General features: G+C 41.6%; 1 protein-coding gene across 3 annotated transcripts in view; it reads left to right on the top strand.

Annotated features, from left to right (window-relative positions):
* Positions 1-27,199, top strand: part of MYBPC3 (myosin binding protein C3) — a 90,073-nt gene that overhangs the window by 24,613 nt on the left and 38,261 nt on the right. For all 3 annotated transcript variants that reach the window (XM_044436234.1, XM_044436233.1, XM_044436235.1), the window contains exons 7-16: positions 500-548; positions 3,740-3,784; positions 5,864-5,920; positions 7,416-7,418; positions 12,675-12,698; positions 13,976-14,142; positions 15,075-15,207; positions 17,960-17,962; positions 18,787-18,911; positions 21,574-21,679. In XM_044436234.1, the coding sequence (XP_044292169.1) occupies positions 500-548; positions 3,740-3,784; positions 5,864-5,920; positions 7,416-7,418; positions 12,675-12,698; positions 13,976-14,142; positions 15,075-15,207; positions 17,960-17,962; positions 18,787-18,911; positions 21,574-21,679 (712 nt within the window). The remainder of the gene's footprint in view (positions 1-499; positions 549-3,739; positions 3,785-5,863; positions 5,921-7,415; positions 7,419-12,674; positions 12,699-13,975; positions 14,143-15,074; positions 15,208-17,959; positions 17,963-18,786; positions 18,912-21,573; positions 21,680-27,199) is intronic.

The following is a 27,199-nucleotide window of genomic DNA, read 5'->3' as shown; positions in this document are numbered from 1 at the left end:
TAAAAGTCCCCTAAAATTTAAGTCTGGTAAGATATTATGACTACAGATGGACCTTTGTCCATCTTGCTGTTAGCATTATACCAGCAGAACTTGGCTCGATATGAGAATATGCACTCCCAAGCATTTAAAAACTATAGACTTCCAATTGATTTTAACCTCTATTTGCACATTTTTCTCAAGAATGCTCCTATAAGGATCAGTACAATTAAGTGCTTATGATAGTTTCATAGGGTGAATTAGTCAGAGTGAACTGCCTTTTCTAACTGTTGTGAGGTTTTGAGATAAAAATCTAGATCTTCTGTTCATTCCACCTTCCATCTCATGTTATTGCATGGAACTTCATTCCCCAAATGAGTCACCCAAGTGAAAGAGAGAAAAAACGTTGATGTGCTTTTGTGGGATGGATTATGCAGAACATTTGTCTTTGATGCAAACATATCTGAATTATTTCCCTATCTTCCCTCCCTCCCCCACACCCCATTAATCTACACCATCACAGAGGCACCTGCACCAGGTGATTTAGACATCCGCACAGGATTCCGACGAGCGTGAGTATCATCACAAAAGGTTTCACAAAATGTTTCTCACAGTCAGTGTGAGAAAGTATGCTTGAATATATAGGTATACCAGTGAGGGATCCCAGCATAGATCCAAAGATGTCTAACTGCTGAATTCTTAGTAGCTACTCTGTGCTTCAGAGACTAGCTGTGATTCAGAGGTGTTCATCCATAGGAAGGTGTTGCACAGGTGTTGGTGACAACCACATGTAGAATTCTCATCCCATCCACACTGTTGTCCCCATCCAGATCCTGCAATATGGATAAGGATCACATTGGCTAGATTCAGGTGTGACCCCACCTCTGTGATTACAGAGCCATGCTTACAGTCCAAGATGCAGGCATCAATCCAGGGGATGCAAATGCATTGGGCACACCTGAGCATGTCCAGGTACATCATAATCCAGCAAGCAGGCTTCTGTATATGATTCAAAGCACAAGCCTGGGTTCCCACTTAACTGGGACCCCATTTGTGCATCTGCTGCATGAGTGTGGGAAATGCGGGAGGAGAGTGGTGCAGGCAGGCTGACGTGACACAGACACCATGCAGCCTCCAAGTGATTCAGGAGATGTGGGCCATGTCACCTTCTAGAGTGCATTCTGGGAGCCCATCAGCACTGACTTAGCAGGAAAAGATGATGACTAGATAGGTCTTAGCACAGCTATTGTATCCAGCACAGTTTTTCCTTATAATATTATTTATATACTGTCCATCAGTCAAATGATTGGTTAATGATTAAACTCAGAAAATTTATATATTATTATTTGTGCTGTCCCCTGTATAGGAGGGTCACATTCAAGTTCTTGGGATTTTAATGACATGCATGCACTTTCATAAGTAATTCATAAGTAATTCACATTCATAAGTAATCACAAACAGCATATTCTATATTGTTCTATATCATTATTATTATCATTATTCATACCTGCATGAGTTATGAACATCAAAATGTCATTATTTGTTTTGCGGCGCCAGGCTAAGGCCTTTTTATTTAAAACTTATTTTAAGTGTTAATTTATTATGTAGGATTTTAAAAAATTTTAAGCCGAGATGCACCGGGTTTTGATATTTTTAGTGTATGATTTTTGTATAATTTTGTATGTTTTTGTTTTTGTTGTGAGCCGCCCTGGGGCTTTGTTGCGATGGTGGCGGCACAGAAATGTTTTAAATAAATAAATAAAATGTACCTAATTTGTTCAGTTATTATTTTCAAGAACTATTGAAGTCTATAGACCTGAAATATTTTTCCTAGCGTGCATTTTGTGTGAATTAGTTTTTCCACCCTAACTGTGGCGTTACATATTGTGAAAGTGAGTGTTATCTTTTTGTGAGACTCTTTATAGTCTTTCTAGTCTCTTTTTGATGGTTAAATGCTTCAGACACAGTAGAGCTACTTTTAACACTAGGCCTTTGTTCTGGATTGCAACCTACTAGAAGCTGTGGAATTTCTTTAGAACTAAAAATGGTCATGAAATCTGAGTGGACAGTTGTGCTATAGGGTATATTTAGGGTATACAGTTGGCTCCATTTCAGTTTATAGCAATGAACAATAAGAGTCTAAGAACTTCATACCAGGATTAACAAGACGATCATTTCCTAGAATGCCCATCCACAGTTCCTATTTTGTTCTCTCCAGCCACCATACACCCAACAGCTCTTTCTACAATCATGCTTCTCTTTATGTTCTTTGATTTCCCTCCTTCCTTCCTTCCTTCCTTCCTTCCTTCCTTCCAACAACTCTTTTTCAGCCTGAGGAATGGCTGCTCCTATTCTTATTCTTCAACATTGACCTCATTTTCTTCCTGAGCTCTCCCCAAGCATGTTTTGCTACTGCTGTCCGTATTGTGATGTTATGGAAAGCTGCAGAGGTCAAAATGAGCTGGCTGAGAAGCCAATCTGGGCCACTGCGACATTCTGTAATGGCTTGCTGCCGCAAATCAGTGGCATACAGCCAATATTTTTGCCATCGTCACAAATTCCAGCAGCATGGTTGTGACAGGGGCTGTTTCTGTGCTACATAATTTCATCAGTATCATCTGGGCTGGACAGGTGGGCCTCTCTGCCCTTAGGTACACACTCAGCCCTGAAGCTCTTCCTCCACTGTCTCAGGCCAATAGATGAGCAAAAATATACTGCTTCCTTTCAGTCCAGACCTGAACACAGAGAGAGTATTGAAGCAGCACATAGATATCTGAACAGTCATAGATCAAGCCTTATAGAAAAAGAAGATTAGGATGGGAGGGGACATAGTTTAGTAGCAGAGTACGTGGTTCCAGTAAATGATGTCCCTGGTTTGGTTATTAGCACTGCCATTGAAAAGGACCTTGGGCAGCAGGATGGGGAAAAACCCCAGAAAGCTTCCACTTTGCAGAGAACAGGCAGATTTAGGCAAACAGAAGGGTTGACTCCATAAGAACCAATCACACAGGTCTCCCCAGTACCATGTATGTAGATACGTCTACATCAACATATTCACATTATAAAGTTGGCTTCTTGAGACATTTAAGCTCCTAACAACACCCTCAGGGAATGCAGGGCAGCATAAATGGGGTATCCCCTGCTCTACCCATTTTAGTAGCCCTTATAATAAGTCTATGAGGTCAGTTTGACTGAGAGAGACTGGTCCAGGACTCTGTTGTGGGGACAAGTGGGAGCCCTCTGAACCAATCACAAGAGTTGCCTATTTTGGGGGACCCTGAGGCAGATCAGGGGGCTTGCACAACTTTAAGGGAGGCAACACCCAGCCTTAACCTCCACATCATAGTTAGCCCCCTCTCATAGCCAGAGACTACCTAGCCCCAGGCAACACCTGTGCCAAACTGTCAAGGTTCAACCCACCAGCAGATGCAAAAGTGCCCACCTGAAGAATAAGGACTCTCATGTCACTTCCATTTAGCCTGAAGTGCCTGATCCTGCCTAATCCTGGAAACTAAGCAGGGTTGGACCTGGTTGAAATCTGGATGGGTGACTTAAAATGTGCTCTGGCTATGGGCAGTATAGAAATGTAATAATAGTAGTAGTCATAATAATAGAATTCCCTTTGTAAATGTGTTGCCTTTGGAAACACTGTGTTTGCATGTCAGAATTGGGAGATTTGAAAATAGCCAGCTGTTAGATGAGAAGATACTGGATGGAGTGGAGCTGTGTGCATCTGAATTTTGTGTTTGTGACTCTCGTTCAGGAGTACGGCAGGAGGCGGGAGACGGATGACTTCAGCCTTCTCCAGGTAATCACATTTGCCCCAGGATTCAGCCTCAGTCCTCATGATGAACTGTCACCCAAAGGCCAGTTAAAATATAATGATTACCATTTGGGGTCCATTTGAAACTTATGCACATTTCACAATCCACTGACAACCATGCTAACTGGAATCTGAACATGTGGTCATGGAATTAGTGTGGCGAACAGTACAAGCTGATTCTGTTTGTGCGTGGCATCAAGTAGAGATAGATTATTTTGCTGGGAGAGAATGTACTGGGCACACAATCCACATAAATGGTGAATTTCATACTAAGTACCTGGATGCTTTTCTGTATTCCCCTGCATCTCATGAATACTCCCTTGGCTACATCAATCAGACTTTCGCTAATCATCCCCTCCCTGCAAGTTGAGATCACCCAGAGAGGCCCTAGATTTTGCCCAAAAGAATTTCACATTTTTATGACAAATGTAATAAGAGCATGGCCTTTTCAGTAGTTGCCTCAATAATGTAGAATGCTGTCTTGGGAATTGCATTTGGCTTCTTCACTAGCCATTTTTTAGAAAATGATACAGACTTAGCCTGTTTCACTTAGTCTTTGACGGTGTTGTCTGATAAACGTGTGACTGACTCATTTTCATTCTTGTTTATTCACTTTTTCTTTTATTGGTTTTAGTTTCTGGATTATATATATAGTGAAGCACTCACTAAAAATGTTGAAAACTGATACTTAAATAATGAATGTTGCTAAGAGTTCATATGGATATTAAAAAGCTATTCTCCCCCTCCATAGCCTTATATTCCAAGGAGAATTTAGTAAATGATGTTATTTCATTACTCCAGCAGTTCATTTACTCCAGAAATAAATACCAGCAGATTTGGTCAAAACAAATATTTAGACAATTGAATTTGGTCAAAAGGATATAGATGGATTTTAGTCCATCTTCATCTAAGGCCAAATATATGATTTCTATCTCCCTTGGTTTCTTATACTCCTTGGATCACCATGGTGCATTGAATATAATGCAGGTTTTAGTGGATCTCAAAATACCTTCATGAAGCTCTGAATTTTTAGATATAGTTGCAATATTTACATAATGTACTTACTTAATTCACCTTGAATGTTTCAAACATGCACACACATCGCCTTTAAGCAAGAGCACGCACATAGTTGCACTGAAGGTCAACTGGTTCTGTCAGTGGCTCTTGTCAAATTAGGAAGCGCAGTCAAACATTTTGAGTGTTCTCTGTCAAGTGTAGTTTCTATGCTATCCTTTGCTCTTCTCATGATAATGCTCTGTGGAACCACTGAACTATTATGACAGAGCAAATACTGATAAGACCTAGAAAAAAACTAGAAAATAAATCCTTGACTATCAAAAAGATGTTAGGGTTGCTTTCTGAAAAATGTTGTCTGTTGTTATTTCTTATATTGGAGGAGCTATCCAACAGTGATGATAGGGAAAGTAATTTTGTGATATATTATACAAGATCTATGGATTCAGGAAATCCATTCATTTTGCTTTATGGGCCACATGGGATAATAACGGCAGAAAAGAGAAATAAACTTGTATGATAGAGTAGCAGGTGCAAAGGAACTAGGCTTCCGATATGATTTCCTCCATAAATCAAGAAGAAACAGCAAAAAAATAAAGTAACTGTGGTTTCCTTGAAGTATGCAGGCTTCTGTTTCCTTGATTCATCCTGCTTTCATCTCTCAGCACAGGGTGACCTGTTGCAGGAGGTATGGCATTTCATGTGAATGCCGCCTACTGTGTGGGAAATCTTTCTTGCTCTGCAGGACTAGAGGGAGCAAGCCCCTTTGGCCTCCTGGTCTAAAGGAATCACTCATGCAGATCTGTTGTGATAGCACTTCCATCCTCACCTTAGACCCAGAATATGATGCTCCTGATGCTGGAGAAGCAGCAGGATGGGTGGGACAATGAAGATGGAAATAATTTGGAAAGCTTCACAAACTACGTGTGAAATGTCTTTGGCCTCTCATCCACAGCATCCTGACCATTTTGTGAAGCTTTCTTTCCTTTTTTGTTACTGCCCTCTGTTTCTGTACTGTTCACTATCAATGTTACTTGCTTTACTGCACAGTGTGGATGGACATGAAGAAGGCAAAGAGCTGGATTTCAGTGCCTTGTTGAAAAAGAGGTAAGCATACAAAATGATGAAAGAAAAGGCTGGAGATGAGTTGGATTGGGTCTCCTCTGCAACCATTCCCAATCTGCGTCCTCATGAGCATGTACTGGGTGTCAGTTATGGCAGCTCCTTTGATCTGTGACCATCAACACATGCATCCTCCCAACTCTAGGCTGCATTCTAGAGGGCTGCAGGGAAATGTTATCCCAGAGTTGTAGATTCCTTATAGTGGTGCTTTCACATGGGTTGCAGAGAACTGCAGGGGCATCCTTTCCTCTGGACACATGGGAAGCTATTGTGCAGCCATTCCATCTTTTCTTCCTTAATGGATTTATTGGGGTAATAAAAAAGAAAAAAGGGCTTATGAGTAGAAAATAATGCTGTCTGTTCCCTCCCCATATACATTCCTGTGAACCAGGCAACATGATGTCATGATAAAAGCCTCATTTGGAAGCACCCTTAATTTCAGCAAAATTAGAAACTGTTTCCAGTGGTTCATGAAAATGTGCCCCTAATCACTCAAAGTGAGTATCAGATTTTGGGTTCCAGTGACACTTCATTAGAACCCAAAATGTACATTTTTATTTAAGAAATAAAACAGAACTAGTCAGAACAGAAGTTATGGATCCTTAGGGGTTACCTAGGGGATCCTGAAAGCATTTCAGCATGTTTTTTTTAAGTAACATTTCACTTGGGTTATGCCTATATGGTGTAGCAGCATCATTGAAGCTAAGCAGGTGCGGGTCTTCTAAGTACCACTGATAGCTGACCACAGGAAGTATTACATAAAGACAGGACACACACACACACACAAGGGAAATCAATTTTTAAAAAACACTTCAAACAAATACACAAGATTTCTCTTGTTGCCCAGTTATGTTTCTCAGTTTCAGTGTATGGTTCTATAGAAGGGCCCTTTCATACTTTGTGGTTTACAGCTGGATAGATGAATGCAAGTGGTCAGAAGCAGTAGACAACTGAAACTGGTGTGGGAAAAGAGGGAGGTATAACTATGGAAACTGAGAGGTGGAATTCATGAATGGGTAAAATAATTAATGTGAATGAGAGGAAGAAAACACAAGCAGAACATCTGCCTAAGTGTTCCGTTCCAGAAAGATGTGCGAAAGGCAGTAGAAGTGAATGAAACCCAACAGTGCGGTCACACGGTGGTGTCATGCCCATCCCTGACTGTGGCACTATGACCCATTCTAGTGCACATCTTGCTATCTAGTGAATTTGTAGTCACGGGGGGTGGGGGGGAGCCAAGGACTTTCTCACTCTAGTTTGCTCACACTAGTAAGCTGTAATCTGCACCAACTCTCAAGGAAGGTTGTCTGTTTACCACAAACAATTATTATTCATTATTTGACATCTTGTATTTCTCCCTTTCCTTTGCCTCTTCTTCCATTTCTCCCTTTTTCTGGTTTCTGTTTTGTTCACCTGCACTTTGCTGTGCTTTCTCATCTCCATACGGAAATCCTTCCTGGAATACTGATGCCTGGAACAGAGAGTAAGAATTTATTTTTATTTGTGCATGGAACAGAAGTATCAAGGCTGTAGGAACTGTGCAATGCATAATCATCCCTTTTCTTAAGCACTTGGATGGAGCATCATGGGTTTTCTACCTCACATGTTATTTTAAAGTACTACAGTTTATGAGGACAGAGTTCCATTCATTTGCTTTCCTAAATGATGAAGTTTTAAAATTAGCAGAAGGGTCTTTAATTTTTCATACTATAGAAACACTGTTATCCAAACTTGGTTATCCAGAATTTCCACCTGAACATCAGATGTAATCTCGTATATATATTAGACTTGTACTTCTGCATGTTCAATTACGCATACATTTCTTAAGAGCCTCAAATAACCAAGGCAGCCCAATTTCTCTAGTCAGTACATCCACAGAATTTAGATGGCTAGTCTTTGCTGATCATGTCTATGCTTGATGCAAAGACCCTTACATTGAAATAGCCCTTATGCAATAAAATGATTTAAAATAACTTAGAAGTTACCTAGTGGCTTCTTTTAGTGGTGTGATTCCAGGCAGCTCCAGTTGTGCACTGGTTGCACATTCATTCAAGTAGGTTTAGTTATATGAAGTGGGGTCACACAGCATAAGCCAATGGACCAAGGGTCTTTTAAAAATATATGATGCTTCTCATGATGCCAGAACAAGCCATGCTTTGTTCACCATGGTTTATTGTTAGATAGTGAACTGTAGGTTGCCCATGGTGAACAACCCATGGTTTGTTATCACAGCGAGATTCAGACCACACAATAACTCACATTCCAACACCAACCAACATTTCTGATGATAACCCACATTCAACTCTCAAATGTGGGTTCTTGTGTTGTCTGAATCCAAACCATGTTTTTAACCTGAATGTTAGAATCACTAGTTTGGAACCCTGAGATCAATTTGCAAAACTACTGTTCATTAATTAACTTATTTATTTAAAACATTTCTATGCCGCCCCATTCGCAAAAAGCCTCAGGGTGGCTTACAAAACAGAATCATTACACAATCAACCTTAAAAATTTTGGAGACATTTCGGCACAGGATAAAACCCAATATAAAACCCAATAAATAATCAATTAACAATTAAAATAACTTAAATAAAAAGGTCTTGGCCTGGCGCCGAAAAACAAATAACGATGGCACCAGGCGGACCTCTTTGAGGAGCGCATTCCATAGGTGGGGTGCCACCGCAGAGAAGGCCCTCCTCCAGGTACTCACCCTCCTAATATCCTTCAGGGAAGGTTCCTGGAGAAGGGCCTCTGCCACCGATCTCAGGGGGCAGAAGGGCATATATGGATGCAAGCGCTCCTTTAGATGACCAGGTCCCAAGCCGTTGAGGGCTTTATAGGTGATAACCAACACCTTGAATTGGGCCGGGACTTTAATGGGAAGCCAGTGAAACTGACGGAGGACTGGGGTTATATGAGAACAACGCCCAGTCCCCGTCAGCAACCTGGCAGCTCTGTTTTGCACCAACTGAAGTATCCAGACTGTCTTCAAGGGCAGCCCCATGTAGAGCGCGTTACAGAAGTCTAATCGGGAAGTTACCAGTACATGTGTCACTGTCACCAGGCAATCGTTCTCCAGGTAGGGACGCAGCTGATGGATCTGCCGAAGCTGAAGGAAAGCGCTCCTCTCCACCGCCGTCACCTGAGCTTCTAATGACAGCTCTGGGTCGAGGAGCACTCCCAAGCTGCGAACCCTGTCCCTGTAATGGGGAGTGCAACCCCATTCAGGACAAGGTCCATGTTCCCCACACCGAAGCGTGACCCACCTACCAACAGGACCTCCGTCTTGTCTGGATTGAGCTTCAGTTTATTGGCCCTCATCCAGCCCATTACCTTGACCAGGCACCAGTTCAGTACAGCCACTGCCTCACCTGGATTAGTTGAAAATGAGAGGTAGAGCTGGGTATCAACAGCGTACTGATGGTTCCGCAGCCCACACCTCCTAATAGGACCTCTCTTATTAATCTAGGATTGTTTTGTTTTCCTTCTGTACCCCAAAGCATGACTGGCAATGAAAGTATCTCTAAAGATGTACAGAAGATTGCTTGTTTCTTGCCACTGAGTTACCTCAGACAGCTACCATGCATCATGAAATAGGGGGCAAGTCGTTCAAGGCTGGGGCATGGCTTCCAGGCGTGTTGGAGACATAGCACCTCTTTATTTTTAAATAAATTAATAACTAGGAATTGGAAAACTCCAGAACTGACTGACTATGGGGATTTAAAGAAAAGAAATATTGTATTTCCTATGGTTGACTCTGTTCAGAACAGAAATTAAAGCTACAATCCTATGGACCCTAGGAGGATGTCCCCTGTGTCATAGGGTGTGTTGAGTCTCTCCCATTGCAAAGAGAGGGAGAAAGAAGTCAGCCTTCAGACAGGAATATTTGAACTTGAACTTCACCCACTCACTTGCTGGAGAAACCTCATTAGCTGATTCTTCCCTGGTTTGGGGACTTTAGAGGTAGAAGCAAGGCAGCAGACTGGGAGAAGCTGTATGCCCACAGAATCCACAGCTCCACTGGCCACCAGAGATACTCTCAAGTTTATGCCAGCTCAGAAGAAAAAACACTGCTTTTTCCTCCCTTCTCTCCTGCCAGCATGAGCCTGGCAGAGCTTGGGTACAGCGGTTCATTTGCCTTCCAGTCTCCTCAAGGCATCATGTAAAATTGCTCTGTGACTGTATATCCTGAGTTCAGTTTGCTTCATGGTGCCTTCAGGCTTGTGCCACACAAACAGGGAGATTAATATTTCAAATTCTGAGGAGAGGGGAATCTACAGAATATTTAAGTCTGTTGTCACTGAGCCATTCATTTAGTTTCCCAAACAACCCATGTCATAATGGATGTTCAGCTTAATTCTACATGTGTTTGCCCAGGACAAACTGGAGGCCACACAGCATAATTCACACAGTTACATTTATCTCCTTTAAGCAAATTACAAAGACAGGATGCCCAACCCAGACTGAGTCCCTGGCAGGATTACAGGGCCTTTTAACATGTTGCCTTCTGCTGCAGTGGTAACCCAAATTGAGAGACCCTGCTTGCTATTTGCTTTCTATTCGCATTGGAAGGAAAGTACCCATGTGCACCCATGGAAGCTTTTCTTTCAATGAAAATCGTAAGCATGGGAGCAAATAATGAAAGTCATATGTGGACTGGGTACCCCCTGTCTGCTATTTTTTTAAAAAATGCCATTACTAGTTTGTTTACTTTGACCCTTAGAACTAAACCCCACAAAGTTCAGCTAGATTCATTTCCAGTTAACTGGGCTTTATATTTCAGTTTTAGTTAGCTAGCTGCTGCGTTTAATGAGTTTGTTTTTCATGTGAATACTTGGCTCAGAAAATGAAGGTTTTCATTTGAATACTTACAGTGAGCACTACCAGTCTTTCCTGGAGTTATGTAAGAAGTGATCCAAATGTTCTCTTTTAGAAATGCTTGAGGACAGATGAAACTCAAGGAAAAGCCTTTCCCAAAGCAGCAGAACCGATCCTGTGGTTGTCACATCTTTTGGTAGGGTTATCTAAAGAGATGACATTGGCATGCAGGTGCCACAGGCCAAGGAGAGGTCAGGAGGAAGGGAGCAGTTGTCACTCTGCTCTTGCATGGGATGGCGAGGGAAGACCTTGAAGGAGGTGACAGCTGACAGGTTTGAATCCATCCAAGGTAACAGGATAGGGCAGGGCCATCTCTGGGATGTATGCAACTATTTTTAACTCTTCTGCACGTTTAGCACACATCAGCAGCTCGCTTTGTGTGCAGTGGGTTCAGTCTGAAATACCGCAATGCAGCCTTTCCCAACCTGGTGTCCTCCAGATGTGTGGGTCTGTAGCTCCCATCATCCCCAGACAGATTATGCTGGCTTAGGAGGATGGAGGTTGTAATCCACTGTATCCAGAAGTTATCAGAAGTCCCAGGCTGGTGTTTTAATGCTCTCTGGTTCATGGAGAACCTGTAGTGCTATTTCAACAGCATTGATCCCTCACCCTAGGAAAGCTGTACACTGATGATTTGTGAGAGCCAAAGAGGGAAGACATTATACAATATGCAGGAATGGCTTGCCAACAACATGGCTGAACAGGCAGGTGCAGAGCATGCCTGGTTCCCCAGTCCCATGACTTCAGCAACAGTAATAAAGACAATCATGACAGGTACCAAAGGTCAGATCTGCTTGCAAACAGATCTAAAGTGCAACAGATATTTATTCTACACCATCCGGAGAACTTTGGTTATGGGGTGGCACATAAATAAAATAAGTAACAAATATTAATAATGTATTTCTACAAGCCAGGTGAACTCTGGCTCAGGGATGAGGAAGAGGTAGTCCTCCAGATGCTGATGGGCTTCAATGCTAACATGCCCATAAATGGAGATTATGAGAATAGTAGCCCAGAAAGCAAAGGAAGTTTCAATAGAATGCTAAAGTCAGGGTTACAGTTGCTTATTACTTGTTCTATTAGCATTTAGACAACTGTCCATTCTATTCTCTTTACTTGTGGCAAAGCAGTCTAAGTTACATTAGCCAACTTCAGGTTTTTCTACCTGAGGCTGTTTATGTGCTGTGTTTACATCCAGTTTTGCACCAGAATTGAGATCCAAGCATTACCAAAAAGAAATATTTTGTTTCCTGCTTTTCAACAGCACCTCTAGGTGGCACTGTGAAACAGTGGACTAATGCAAATACACAAGTGAAAAAGTGTGTTTTTCCCCAAAACATATTGTGGCATGTTCTCTGCAGTAAAATAATTATAATAAGAAGAAGAATGCCTTCCTAGAAGTATACATCAATTTCTCCTGCTATTCTGATTAGGGTGATATGATCAACAGGAAGTGGATTCCCTCCATGCAAGCAGGACAAGCAAAACAGCAGGTGTACTTTTTATTAGCACAGAGGGAATGGCATACTAGAAAGATGTTCAGCTTTAGGAAGGGCAATCGAGTAAGCTTCTACCATTCGTTAAACCAGTTTCCAACAAAATGACAGCAGTACAGAGATGGCCCATTTAAGTTGCAATAAATTACAGGGTATAAGATGAGTAGAACTGGATTGTTGTTTGTGAGCAGTGGCTTTTCTGGCAGCATATTTCAGTGTAGTAAATCTTTAGCCTCCATTCCAAGGAAGGGCGGGCCTGCTTTAATGATGGCTGCTAATACTAACACATGTTGCCCTCTTTCTTGCTCATGGTGATGCTGCTGCATGCTCTTCCAAATGCTTCTCTGCATCGTTCTCAAGTCCAGCAGTTTCTTGCGCTCGGTCAATCGGTAAGCGTTGCACTCCATCTCCTAGGCTAAATATCAGTCAAGAGGGGAAGCCATTTCAGTTGTCATAACAAATACAAGGCGTGTTGTAGCACCTTGAAGACTAACAATTGTATTTAAGTGTATGCTTCTATGAGCTAAAATCATGCATCTGATGAAGTGGACTTTATGGAAAGCTTATGCCATAATAAATGTGCTAGTCTTTAGGTATTACCAAACTTTTTGTTGATTGTATTAATATGTTTGCAAAGAATGTAAAGAGATTCACATGCTTAGATGACCTAAACTATAAATCAGAAAACCATCTTGTGGGATTTACAAGGTCAGAGGTCCAAAGTTAATTCTATCTTTACAGCTAGCATTTGCAAGTCCAAACATTCAAAAATCGCTAGTTAGTTCATAATTCCCTATATATCATTTTAAGAGAAATTGCTGCTTACTATTCACAAGCAAGAGAAACAAATGGAACACAGATTCTATATACAGTTAAGGGTTTTGAGATGATCAAGGTTTCCACATGGAGACCCAGATGCATGAATCCTAAAAACTAGTAACATGTCCTCTTTTACACCTGTTTCATGTCCTCTATTGCTAGGTAGAGAAGGCTGATATTGTTGCCAAATAACTTACCTGGGAATCTCAAATATCCAGTTGTTGGTTCTGATGTATTATTCTTGTCCAACATTTATCAAGACATTCTGTCCCCATGGTAATAGACCAGGATTCCTGGCTTGCCTTATTCTGGTTTAATCATTTAGCATGCTGATGCTCACAAACCATTCACTTCACTTTTATCTTCCCATCTGAACCAGTAGTAATTGATAGCTTATTGTTATATCCAAATCCAGTATCCTAGTTTGTTCCTCTCAAACAAACCAGGATTTGTAAGACAACATAACCAAGATCAAAAATAGATGACTTGCAATCCTGGTTTTTGAGGAGAAACAAGCTAGTCTACTGGGTTTGAATGTCACATAAGCTATCCAGTTCTGGTTTATTTACCTGCTTTCATAAAAAGGAGGAAAGTGGTAGTGAACAAGCTGTACATGACAGCATGCTTCTCGCTCAAAAAAGTCAGGATAAGCTTATCATTGTAGGCAAATGTGGCCTTAGTGTTATATGTGATGTGAATGTATGCCTTTTGCATCCCACCAAGAATGAGACAATCATACAGACTGACATTTTAATATATAGGGGAATTCAGTCCTAGAGACACATGCTGATGGCCAGGCTATTTGAATCCTAATATGGTATAATATAATGATTGCCCCATCTGTCAGAAATGAAGCAAAAACGGAATCACAGCCAGAAATTGATGTCTGGGAAATTCTTCGGAATGCTCCTCCATCAGAGTATGAGAAGATTGCTTTCCAGTATGGCATCACTGATCTGCGAGGGATGTTGAAACGTCTTAAGCGCATGAAGAAGGAGGAAAAGAAAAGCACATGTAAGAGAACTGGAGTGCGGGGGTGGGATTCTCCCCACTGCACAAAAGGTGTCTGCTTTTAGGAAAAATATGCATAGCATGGTCCTCAAACTTTTCTAAAGAAAAGAAAAACCTTGTGAAAAGTGCTTTCAAATGTTTGTGTTACTTCCCTAATCCTGACTTACTACAAAGAAAAGAACCAGCGGCTTTAGAGAATTAGGACTGGGTCAGAAAAATGAGAAGAACAGCAGGTGAAAGGAAAGCTGTAGAGGTACAAGTGGGAGCTAAGAAAACTCTGCAATGCTGCTTGAACTAAAAAGGTGGAGAAATTGAAGAATTCGGATTTACCAGGATTCGGTTGAAACAGACTTAAGACTTAACCTTGCTTAGGGTGCATTCCTATTACCACTGTGGCAGATGTTCACAAATCTTGTAAACTGGAGGTTTACAAGCATCCAGTGTGAGACGTTAGGCCCAGTGGTGGCCCTTTCCAACACCACTGGGCCTTGCACTCTGGATTTTATCTGGACAGCCATTTCCAGCCTTCTAGATTTAGAGCCAGCAAGCAGGAGGAAAGGGGCTGGGCTGCTGACTGTAACTGGAGCAGCTGTGCTGCCCCAGCCTCTTTCCCCACCTGCCTCTGGTCTAGGAGAGATCAGGAGCAGATTTGGGCAAGAATGGGAAATTGAAGGGAGAAAGGGAAGAGGGAAAATCCACCATATCAACACATGTCTGCTCATGTGCCACTAGATTTCACCTACTGTCCTTTTGCTGCCTCTTATACACCACCCTGGAATCCACTGAATGAAGAACAATTTAGAAATGCTTTAATTAAAAAGTTTGTAGATAAGCCCTTAGATATAGGAAGACTTCTTCCTACTTGCAAGTACATTACTAAACTACTAATATTTGGAGAAAATTACTCTTGGCTTTGCAAACCCTTTTCTCTCCAGCCTTTCTCAAGAGACTCGAACCTGCTTACCAGATTGACAAAGGACAGAAGATCAAGTTAATGGTGGAACTTGCTAAACCAGATGATGAAGTGAAATGGCTAAAGAATGGACAAGAAATCCAAGTGAGCGGCAGGTAATTGAGATACTTGATACTAACCAACAGAGAAGACAAGGTGGCAGCTACAGGGACTCTGGGGGAAAGTGACTATGGCATACTTGAATCCTTGATTCTAAAGATTCTAAAGAACAAAAAAGCGAAATGTAGCCAAACATGTACCCTGCATTTTAGGAAAATCACTTTTAATAAACTCAGAACAATGATAAGCAAAGTTCTATGGCAAAAGTCCAAGTTGGATGGGAATTTTTTTAAAGGAAATTCCAAAGGCAGAATTACAAACAATTCCAACAGGGGAAAGGGTAGAAGAAAACAGAAGAAGTTCATGTGACTTCACAAAAACACTTACAGAGGCTCTGAAAACAAAAAGGAAATGGAAGGAAGCCCAGGTTACAAAGGAAGAATAGAAGCAGGTAGCATGCAGTTGCAGGGAATTCCATCAGGAAGGCTAAAGCTGAATGAACTGAGGCTAGCAAAGGGTGTTAGTGCAACAAAAAAGCCTTCTTCAGATATGTCCAAAGTAAAAGACAGAGGAAAGAAATAGGTGTTCAATTAACCAAGGCAGGTGGCAAATGATAACAGATGACAAAGGGCTCAATTCTTACTTTGGCTCAGTCCTCTCCCAAAAGAAGATCCATGACCTTCCTGATGAAGGGGAAGTACAAGCTGAAGGAGCAGGATGGGAGCTCAATATTGATAGGCAAGTTGTCAAGGATCATCTAATTGGGTTAAATGAGTTCAAATCTCCAGGGCCTGATGAAGTCCATCCTAGCATCATAAAGGAGATGGCAGAAGAACTCTCAAAACCACTCTCTACTGTCTTTGAGAAATCATGGAGGACTGGGAAAGTACCAGATGACTGGAAAGGGCTCATGTTGTGCTCATCTTCAAGAAAGGAAAAAAGAAGAACCTGAGAACTACAGACCAGTCAGTTGCACATCGATCTTTGGCGTAGATTAAAACAGTCAGTCTGCAAACACCTTGAAAAGAATGCAATGATACTAGAAGCCAACATGGATTTCTCAAGGAAAATTCCTGCTTTGTTGTTGTTGTTAGTCGCGAAGTTGTGTCCGACCCATTGTGACCCCATGGACAACATTCCTCCAAGCCTTTCTGTCCTCCACCATCCTCCGGAGTCCACTTAAGCTCACGCCGACTGCTTCAGTGACTCCATCTAGCCACCTCATCCTCTGCCATCCCCTTCTTCTTTTGCCATCTATTGTTCCCAGCATTAGGCTCTCCTCCAGTGAATCCTTCCTTCTCATTAGGTGGCCAAAGTATTTGAGTTTCATCTTCACTATCTGGCCTTCTAAAGAGCAGTCAGGGTTGATCTTCTCTAGGACTGACTGGTTTGATCACCTTGCAGTCCTGCTAGACTATTCTTATTTCATGTTTTGATTAGGTAACCTGCTTGATGGACTGTGGGAATGCTATGGGCATAATCTGTTTTGACTTTAGCAAAGCTTTTGAGAAAGTGCCCCATGATATCCTGATCTGCAAACTAGTTAAGTGGGCTACATAGAATAACTATCGTCTGGATCCACAGTTGGCTACAAAATCAGACTCAAAAAGTGCTCATCAAGGCTACCTTCTCAAACTGTGGAGAGGTAACAAGTTGGGTACTTCATGGTTCTGTCCTGGATCCAGCTTTCTTCAACATTTTGATTAATGATTTGGATGAGGAAGTGCAGGAAATGGTTATCAAATTTGCAGATGAAACAAAAGTGGGTGGGATTGCTAACACCCTGGAAGACAGAAAGAATATTCAAGGTCATCTTGATAGGTTGGAGCACTGTTGAAAACAACAGAATGAAATCTACTAGGGATAAATGCCACATTCTGCACCTAGGAAAAAAGAAACCAAATGCATCATTACAAGATCACAAACTGAATATGAGTCAACAATGTGATGCGGCTGTAAAAGAGGCAAATGCTATTTTAGGTTATATTAATAGAAGTATCACTTTCAAATCCCCTTCACTCAGCACTGGTTAGGCCTTATCTGAAGTATTGTGTCCACTTCTGGGCACCACAGTTTAAGAAAGATGCAGACAAGCTGGAAAGGGTTCAGAAGAGGGCAACAAGGATAATTCAGGGACTGGAAACAAAGCCCTGTGAGGAGAGATTGAAAGAACTGGGCATGTTTAGCCTTGAGAAGACTGAGGAGAGATATAATACTCTACAAGTACTTGAAAGACTGTCAGAAAGAAGAAAGACAGGATTTCTTCTCAATCATTCCAGAGTACAGGGCACGGAATAATGGGCTCAAGTTGCAGGAAGCCGAATTGCAACTCGATATCAGAAAACATTTCCTGACTGTTAGAGCAGTACAACAGTAGAACCAATGACCTAGGGCAGTTGTGGGCTCTCCCACACTAGAGGCATTGAAGATGCAACTGAACAGCCACCTAAGAGGGATTTGAGTCCTGCACCAAGCAGGGGGTTGGACCCAGTGGCCCCCTGGCTCCTTTCAACTCTTCCATTCCATTCCATTCTAGAACGTAATAATGGAAGTGGTTAAATATTATAGTCTGGAATGTGGAAATTCTAGTCCTCATCGGGAGTGAGAGACAAAAAATAAAAAATAAAAAATGAGCACATCATCTGGAGGGAAAGGGGAAAGAAGGACAAAGCATATATATGGATGATGTAATGGGGGGAACTATGTAAGACTGGTAATGAATATAAAAATTTTCATGACTGATTTTTCTCCTCTTTTTATTCAACCTATGCTTCTGGAATGGACTCATATCAATGGCCTGCCCCTTAGCAAGTAAGTTCTCATGCCATATCTTCATGTTTATGATTTAGCTAACTTTCCTTTTTCACAAAAGTTTGCAAAGTTAACATATAATGAACTCATTATTTTACCATTTCTATTGATTTGGTTCAGTGCTTCATAGATATTTTGTCCTGATTAAGATGTAGAAGGCAGAATAGTTTTTGGGATGTTCTGGCTTCATTCATTACTTCTTCTGGTCAAATGCATAATCCCTCAGGGAACCAGAAATTTTGCAGGCTTTCTTTTTGTTATTCCTTATTATCTATTTTTATTATCTGTTTTTAGCTATTTAAAACTTTTTATTTTTCTGATTGTATGAAATTTTTGTTCTATCTTTATCATCTCTTTTTATGGACAGTGTAAAACACTCAGTCAACTTTAGCTATGGGACAGCATGAAAATGCAATAAATAAATAAATAAACCCTTTGTCTCCTAAAGCAATATGTGCATGGATGAATGCCTCTGTTTTATTATGAAATTTATAAGGAGAACCATGTTCTGTGCATCTGCAGAAATACTATTTGGCTAATAATGCTTTTTTTAAATTTGCTTTCCAAGAAATTAGTTTTCCTGGCAACCTTGTATGTGATGAAGGCTAGAGAAAGGGCATGGTACACCTTTCCCTGGCATGCAGAAGAGTATGGGAGAAGTGAATCAAAAACTCTCTTATTTTCTGCTGTGACTCATGATAGGATGATTAACTACCTAGAGAACTTTGGCTATTGGGCAGTATAGAAATGAAAATAATAATAACAACAACATATAGTTACCTTTTCTGTCTTGATAGCTTTGGATTCTATTTTCAATTCCCCAGATACATTTTTGAGGCCCTTGGAAATAAAAGGATTCTGACCATCAACCACTGCTCACTGGCAGACGATGCAACGTATCAATGTGTGGTTGGTGAAGAGAAGAGTTTTACAGAACTGTTTGTAAGAGGTAAGCATAATGTACTGTTGTTAGATTGGGATGTGGGAAAGGTTCAGAAATCTGTGCCAGATCCCTGATTTTGAACTTTTTCCATGCAAAACATTTTCAAGGCAAAGCACCCCTGTTGTTGAGGGATGTGAAAAGGCCCCTGAAGAATGAAAGCTCTACCTGTTTTTGGTGTGTGCTGTCTGAGACTCCCCAGTCTGTTGCTGTTGCACTCTTATAACTGCATCCGAGCATCTTCTTTCTCCATTCCTGCATAGCCCAGCCAATCAAGCATCACACAGAGAAAGTGATGATGGCATGGAGCCATTGAGCCAATTAGATAAAATTAGGTGCTTATATCAGCTGCAGACAAACAAAGCAGCATTCTCCTCACCCTGAAGCCTCAGTCCAGCTCTAGTCATGCCCAAATGTGTTGAGGTCAATATGTACAATAACCACATTTATTATTGTGGCTATTTATTAAATTTCTCTAAAAGCCACTCATTAGCATCATGCTTCTTTGGCAGCCATTGCAATAAAAATGTCAATAACATTAAATAAAATCATACAGTTAAATATTATAATAAATAAACAAGACACAGCATATATATAATCATACAAAAACATAAATTAATAAAATTAATACAGTAAATTAAAAATAGTGCTGTCAATATAGATGTAGTGCCATAGGTAAGTCAAAAAAATAAAGTTTTTGCCAGGCACCTAAAACTCAGTAAACTAGGGGCTTGACAAAATCTCCAAAGGCAGGGCATTCCACAATTGGGGTGCCGCCACAGAAAAGCCCCTCCTCCTTGCAACCTCCCCTGAATCTCCTTAGGGAGAGAAACTTGTAGGGGGTCTCCATTGATGATGTTATATGACTGGTAGGAATGTATGGAGTAAGGGGCTCCCTATGTCTGATGGACCTCTGAGTATACAACTTGGCCAAAGTTCCTTGTCTTGCCATGATGCATCATCAGTTCAGTGGTTTCATTGCCATCAAGTGTGGGAAAAGAGGGTGCATTGACCAGGATGCTGAGGCCACATGGCATGTTCTTTCTCACCCATGCACATTTGCATCTCTTTGGAGCACCTCCATGAACATAGGGAAGTTTTTGCAGGATGCTCAAAAAACCTCTTCCCTGTTCCAGTTTGGATCAGATCTATAGAAATCACTTTTCTGTTATAAACCTCACTGGGTAAGATGTTCACATTTACCATCTTTCTGCCTAAGAAACTGTTGTGAGCTTAAGTCCACAGTCCTTTGTACACTTGGGAGTAAGACTGGTTGAATTCAATAGAACTTACTTCCAAATAAACATATGAAAGTTTAGGCTGCATGATGCTACTCTGAGTATTTTTGGCATAAGAATGAAACACAAATTTATTACATCAACATTTTAAAAAATACACAGTCTTACAGACTGTACTAAAACCAGAGGATGTACTAAAATGAAATATATTATTTGTAGATCTTATATTGCTTTTGGCATATTTTGTTTTATAATGCTTTGTTTTATAATGTTTGGCTCTGAGACTTACAAAATATTAAGGGTAGTTTCCAATATGTAGCTTGAGCAGGAAAGCTGGAAATAGACCAGTACAAAAGAGTAAACTGTTTCTAGCTTAGTCTGAGAGGAGTTGGGACAGACTTAGGCCTACTCAGTATGCATGATGCCTACGGAGGGAGGGCTGAACTTGCAGCTGCTCCTGAATCTCTGCCCTGGAGCAAAAGCAGTGAGATTTGAGTAGGCTGTGGCAGGAAACAGTCCTGATCAGCACTGAACTCCTGCATGTAGCTGCCACTTGTAGCCCCTTCACGTCTCTGATCAAGTGTGTCACTTTAGGGTGTTGTGGGAAATTAAAATGGCAGTGAGACTCAGCCACTTGGCATTGACCCAAGAAAGGCTTGGTGCAGAACATGGGGTGGGTGGCAGCTGCCCCAGAATGACAGGTGCTGAGACCAGCTCTGCATCCTACCCTGAATTTAGCAATATGAGGGCAGAGACATGACCTGTTTTCTGAGAAGCTTAGTGGCAAGAGGAGGAAAGGCCTTATTAGTCATCTCACCAAATTTAAGAAAGGTTTTAGGCAATCCTATGACCTCATGACTTTGGGGATAGGGGAAGAGGAATATTCAGAGCTCCAGCTACAAGGTTGCAGGTTACGTGTATCAAGGTCAGGGAATATTCAACTGCACCCTTCATCCCTGTCCCTCTTCCTCTTCCACTCCTTCCCTCTTAATTTGAAGTCAGCCACTTCCTTCTTCCCACCACCCTTCCCTTCTGCTGCTCTGAGACCTTACCAAGGTTTAGGACAGAATTTTCCAGATCTAGCTTTTAGAAAAACAAAACTTAGAATCTCTTATATTACGAAGACCTCATAAACTGTGCCAAATTTCTGATTTACTGCAAAGGAGGAGGAAAAACTAACTGGGCACTCCCCTAGTTTTATAGTTTCCAATATGTAGAATCCATTATGTAATTTGGCAGTTTAGCCCTGGATATTTTTCTGAAATGCCCATTGGCAAGCACTCTGGGAGTGCAAGGATCTGTTGTCCTTGGTTTCCAAAAAGGGAAAAATAACTTGCTGCAACAAAAAGTTGGTCAGAAAAATTGAATGAATGTTGGCATAGTTTCACTTCTGTATTCAGTCCTCCAAATTCATGTGTCCTGCTCTTTTCTAGAGCCTCCCATTCTGATTACTCATTCTCTGGAAGACCAGGTGGTAACAGTTGGTGAAAGAGTGGAGTTTGTAGCTGAAGTGACTGAAGAAGGGGCTGCTGTGAAGTGGTAAGCGCCAAGGAGTGGGATCCGGAAATGTGGGGGCTCCTATTTCAAGGAGGACTTTCAGAAAATACACCAATTACCCTTCATCCCTATCCCTCTTCCAGGGTTAGGAATTCTCAGACACATAACCACCATTTGTTAGAAGGAAGATGAAAGGTGATGGATTCCCAGTATGGTGCAGTGGCTAAAAGTGTGGGACGGACTCAAAAGACCTGGGTTCTAGTCCCCACTTGGCCGTGGAGCCAACTAAGTGACTTTGGGCCGGGCACAGGCTCTCAGACCAGCGTACCTCACAGGGTTGTTGTTGTGATTATAAGATTGAGAGGAGGAAGGGAGTTTCTTGAAAGGGAAAAAAGGTGGGATATATATACAATAAATCAATAAATAAAACAGGCCCTGCTGATTTGACCCCTGAGGCAATAAGGAGGGGGCACCCACATAGTCTCAAGGCAAGAAAAATAGTTTGTTCACTTCCTCCAGTTTCCCCAGGAACTCCATTATACAAATCTATCTGTGTAAAGGCTTTTTCACATGCTATAATTTTCCCACATTCACTACCAAGGAAAGAACATGTATGCACCCCACAGTTTGTGAAGTGAGATGCAAATATTATTATTTTTATACTTTTTGCCCCCAAAAGGGCAAAACCAGAAAGTAAAACCATTTCCCTGCTAGGGTGTCTGTTGCAGTGCCTAACTGCTGTATGAAATGCCGTTAACTGAGGGCTGAATGCAGGCAGGCACAAAGCAAACATAGAGCTCTCAAAATTTCTCTTTCCCAGGAATGCTAACTAGAGAATGTGCCAGTCATGGGAGAAATTCACCAAACAGGAGAGATGCTGGCTGCCCTTTCTATAAGAACCACCAGCCCTCCTCTCTGAAGGTCTCCCAACTATTTCTTTATTATCTTCCTCCAGTTTTGAGACTGGACCAACAACTGAGAGAGCATTTCTTTGGGAGAATAGGCAAGCGCTAGGAGGTTTCACTATAGTCCCCCGTTCATCAGCTCTTCCTGAAAGTTTCTCTCCCTTCTCCTTGAGTTTATGTCAATCAGCAAACATGGTTTTGGAAACATTTGTTTTCCAGGGTGTTCTAGGCTGCAGTCTTAAAGCCGACATTGAAGCGGAGTGTGTCCCCTTCCTCCCAAATCCTCTGCTAAACATATGAGTCATGTGAGAGATGTCTGGGCTCTCTGGCAGATGGTTTGCTGTTGAAAGGCACAGCACTGACACATGGGCACTACAGATACCACATTCCTGGAACTGGAGTGGTATTAGCTAGATAGCACAGCACTTTATCCAAAAGGCCATGGGATTAAGAGCATTCAGGCCAGGGGGCATTTAAGGCCTACCCAGAATTGAGATGACTGATCTGCTTTGAGAAAATCTGGGTTTGTGGTGGAACGTTCAATGAAAAAGTTGACTCAGTGCACAGCAGGTGTGGAAGGGCAAGCTCTGTGCTGGGCATAGTTAGGTACAGCATTGGAAACAGAACTTCCAATGTCATACTGCCCCCTATACAAAGGTATGGTATGACCAAACTTAGAATATTGTGTCCCATTCTGGTTGCCACCTATTAATAAAGGATGTTGTAGAGTTCCGAAAAGGGTAACTCAGATGATCAAGCAGTTGGAGCAACTTCCCTATGAAGAGAAGTCTCAACACCTGAGTTTGTTTAGCTTAGAATAAAGATGGGTAGGGAGAGGCACCATAGAGGCATACAGATCGGTGTGTGGTGCAGAGAAGGTGGATGGGGAGATCTTTTTGTTTTTCCCATAATGCTAGAAGCAAGGATCACCTAGTGATGCTGACTGGTGAGAGATTCAAGAAAAATTAAAGGAAGTACATCTTCACAGAGAGCATAACTAAACTATGGAATTTGCTTCCACAAGATGTGACATAGCCCTATTTGGAATGACTTTAAAGGGGTAGCTGACATATTCATGGGGGAAGAGGCTTTCAGTGGCTAGTAGACCTGGGGGCTGTATACTACTTCGAAGAGCAGAGGCAGTGTGCTTAGGTACACTGGTTGCTGGGGTCCTTGGGCAGGAGGATGCCCTTGTCCTTGCATGCTGCTTATGGGATCCTATAGGCAGCTGATTGGCCCCGGGATAAGTAGATGCTGGGCTCAGTTGATAGTTCACCTGATCCAACATGACTATCCTTATGTTCTTACGCAGCCTAACTTTGGATGCATCATCGTCATCATAGCAGTGGCATTTGGGTTTCACCTTCTGTTCACAAAAGGGACCCTCACGGCAACTAGCAGCTATTTTTAGCACACCCAATAACATAACATAAAATAGGAACAGAAAACCAAAACAATATTAACAGTTTTGATTAATCACATTAACCAAACCATTACTATAACATTACTAGCAACCTGCTGCAATTAAATTAAAGGTCAAACAAAGATCTGAACACTAGTGTTTTTGTCCTATCTCCTAAATTCAGCAAGTGGAAAATTATTAACCAGGACTTCCAGAGGAAGAGGTTCAATAACCTTGGTTGTAACATTGCCTCCTCAAAGAGCAGCAGGATTCAAAGCAGAGCCATTGTTGGAGAGCTAAGTGTGTAAGCAGGTTCATATGATAAGAGGCTGCTGTTGAGATGTGGCTGTCCCAGCACATTAGTCCTTGGAGGCTGCCTTCTGCAAAGAGCCCAGCTAAATGTTGTGAAAACCTCCTGGAAGGCATCTTCATACAGTGTCTGTGACATACAGTTTTTTTTTCCCCACACCCAGATCTTTTTATTTGTTTTTCAGATATAAAACAACTGGGGGAGGGGGGAGAGACACCAATGGTTGTTCCAAAGATTTAGCAAGCAACTCCTCATTTCAACACATTTACAAGTAACAAAGGTCTCTATCAACCTCTTTTCCATCTGGTCCCTTCACATCTCAGTCATATATTTATCCAGCCTATGCAACCAGTTATAGACCATAAGATTGCTTTTGGTAACGAATAGTAATCACAAACATTTGAAAGAATTATATTTTCTTTAACCATTATTTAGATTGTTCATAGTAAACCATCCATCTGTGAGTAAATTCTTTAACTGGTCTTCTGTTAACATAGTTAGCTTCGCTGTTGTTGCATACTGAGCCAGCTTGTTTTTCCAGTCTTCCACAGCTAGGCAGTCTTCTGCTTTCACTTTGAGGCAATTCTCACTCTTGCCACATATTTTTATATAAGTCTGTCATAATCTTTGGGATAGTCTCTGGGACAATACTCTATCTATCTATCTATCGATTTATATCCTGCCTTTTTCCTACAAAGGGCTCAAAGCAGCTTACATCATTCTCCTCCTCCATCTTATCCCCACAACAACAACCCTGTGAGGTAGGTTGGGCTGAGAGTCTGTGACTGGCCCCAAGTCACCCAGTTGGCTCCATGGCTGAGCGGGACTAGAACCCAGATTGTCTGAGTCCCAGTCCCGCACTCTTAACCACTACACCACACTGGCTCTCAGTGTAGTTTTTGAGATACATATTGATCAGTTCCTTGTAGCAGGTGACTTTTTCTCACTTCCTAGCATTTCATTTTCATTAATACAAGCTCTCTAATATACATTCATTTACAACCCCCTGCCTTTCATTATGCTTTCCCTTCCACAATGATTAATTCATTGGAAATAAAATTTCTAGCTATTAAAAATGTATTTCGACCTCTGCGAGATAGTGTGTCTATGTGTATGACACCCACCTGTGTGTACACACCTGTGTATAACTTTTGACCCATTCCAAAAGAACGTAAAACAGCCAGAACATTTTCTTGGGCTTTTCCCCAGTGTGAATTTCCTGGAGCCTGTTAAGTTCAATTTTATGAGAACAACCTTGTCAGTATTAAGAACCTTCCTACTGATTCACTCTTACTGAGATTATTTGATGTGATTAACCACACCTTGCTCTTAATCTCCCTCAGTATACTTATGCCAAAACATTCAAATCATTTGCACCATGAAGCTTCTTTGATGTAAAGATGTGAGCATGTCCCAAGCTCCCTTTATACTATAAATACTAAGTTTTTCCTGCCTCAAACTTATAATTAGAGTCCGATAGGTCTGAGGGAGCTGTTAACCAAGAAACAGTCTGGGGTAAACTGACAGTACACATACGTCTGAGCTGGGTTCGGCAAGTGCAGCTGAATCTCTCTCATTGGCAGTCACAGCTGGGCCTTCCTCCTCATTCCTCCTCATACTCAGTAACATGTTCTTGGCATTCATTGGAAAGGGTAACATACAGCTCTTGTTAGCCACCCTGACAGCTACTGGGTGGTATAGAAATCTATAAATAATAATACATTTAATACATTATAGGATAAAGCAACTTGCGATGTGGATTGCTCACATCCTGTGATGTTTCCATATTATCAAGACATGTTTTCTTTCATTGAGTAGTAATGGCGTGGAAACTCTAAGGGTGATGAAGGCAATGTACTCTTTGTTCTCCTGCAAAATAGGATGGTAACTTTTGAATTACCAAAAAAGAGAACAAAAGAGGTCACAGATTTGCATAAATTTTGTGTGCTAATGTATATAGACAGATGCACATTTTGAAACAGTTATTATAATTTAAATAGAAATGCAGTGCATCTCATCATAGTCTGGAAACCTGTGACCAGGTGACTTGTGTGCTTTGCTCAGTCTGCTGTCCAGATGCTGATGAAGGTCAGCTTCAAGCCCAGCTTGAGGGTTCTTTATCTTTTAGCTTGGGTTGAACAGCTTTTCAGATGGAGGACACTGCAAAATAGAGGACAGACCTCTAGAAGCTCTTCAAATAGAGGACTGTTCACCATTAGAGGAGACATGGCCATCCTTGTCCAGTGGCTAGCCACTGGGTACCCCCATGGTCTAAACAGAAGCAGAAGGATGTGCAGGAGACGACCTTTGTTGGTAGCGGCAATGAGAGAGATACAGCTATCTACCTGCTTTTACAGCAACAGCAAAGAAATAGTTATTCAGGTGGGCCTTTTCAGAAGCTAGATTCTGCTGCTTTTCAAGCTGTTGTCACATTGCTGTCAGCCTGATTACAATTGAGGTTTTTCATTTGAAATGTTGTTTGAAGTGAATTTAGGCCCTCTTTATGGATAGAAAGCTTGTCAGCTTTCTCACATTAGTTTGCTTTGTCTGAATGGCTTTTATGGAAGTTGTTTTGTGTAGTCCTGCTGAAAGGCTGGGTATAAGTTCATAACCACCATCACCATTTGCCCAGCAAGTGTGTCCACCCCTTACAGCTGCTGCACGGGGCAGCTGCCAGACAGAAGCTGTATCTGGCAATGATATAGTCTGGTAATTTTAGACTCTGGACTTCATGGTCTTACAGGAGAGCCTTCTTTAGCTGGCAAGGTGCATTATTTCATTTGCTTCCAAAGTTGGTAAGGCGCCTCCTGTGCTTGGGGACCCCCCCCAGTCCTTCCACATGGCATCATGCAGATTCCACATATCTTCTGTGTGCTTGTTGTAATGTGTAAACCAGCCTTGCCTTTCACTTCCGTATTTAATGCTCTCATGATCATTTGCAATTG

The sequence above is a fragment of the Varanus komodoensis genome, unplaced genomic scaffold (assembly GCF_004798865.1).
Source record: "Varanus komodoensis strain SLA01 unplaced genomic scaffold, ASM479886v1 scaffold3, whole genome shotgun sequence".
NCBI classification, from domain to species: Eukaryota; Metazoa; Chordata; class Lepidosauria; order Squamata; family Varanidae; genus Varanus; species Varanus komodoensis.
This window is presented reverse-complemented; position numbering and strand designations above follow the sequence as displayed.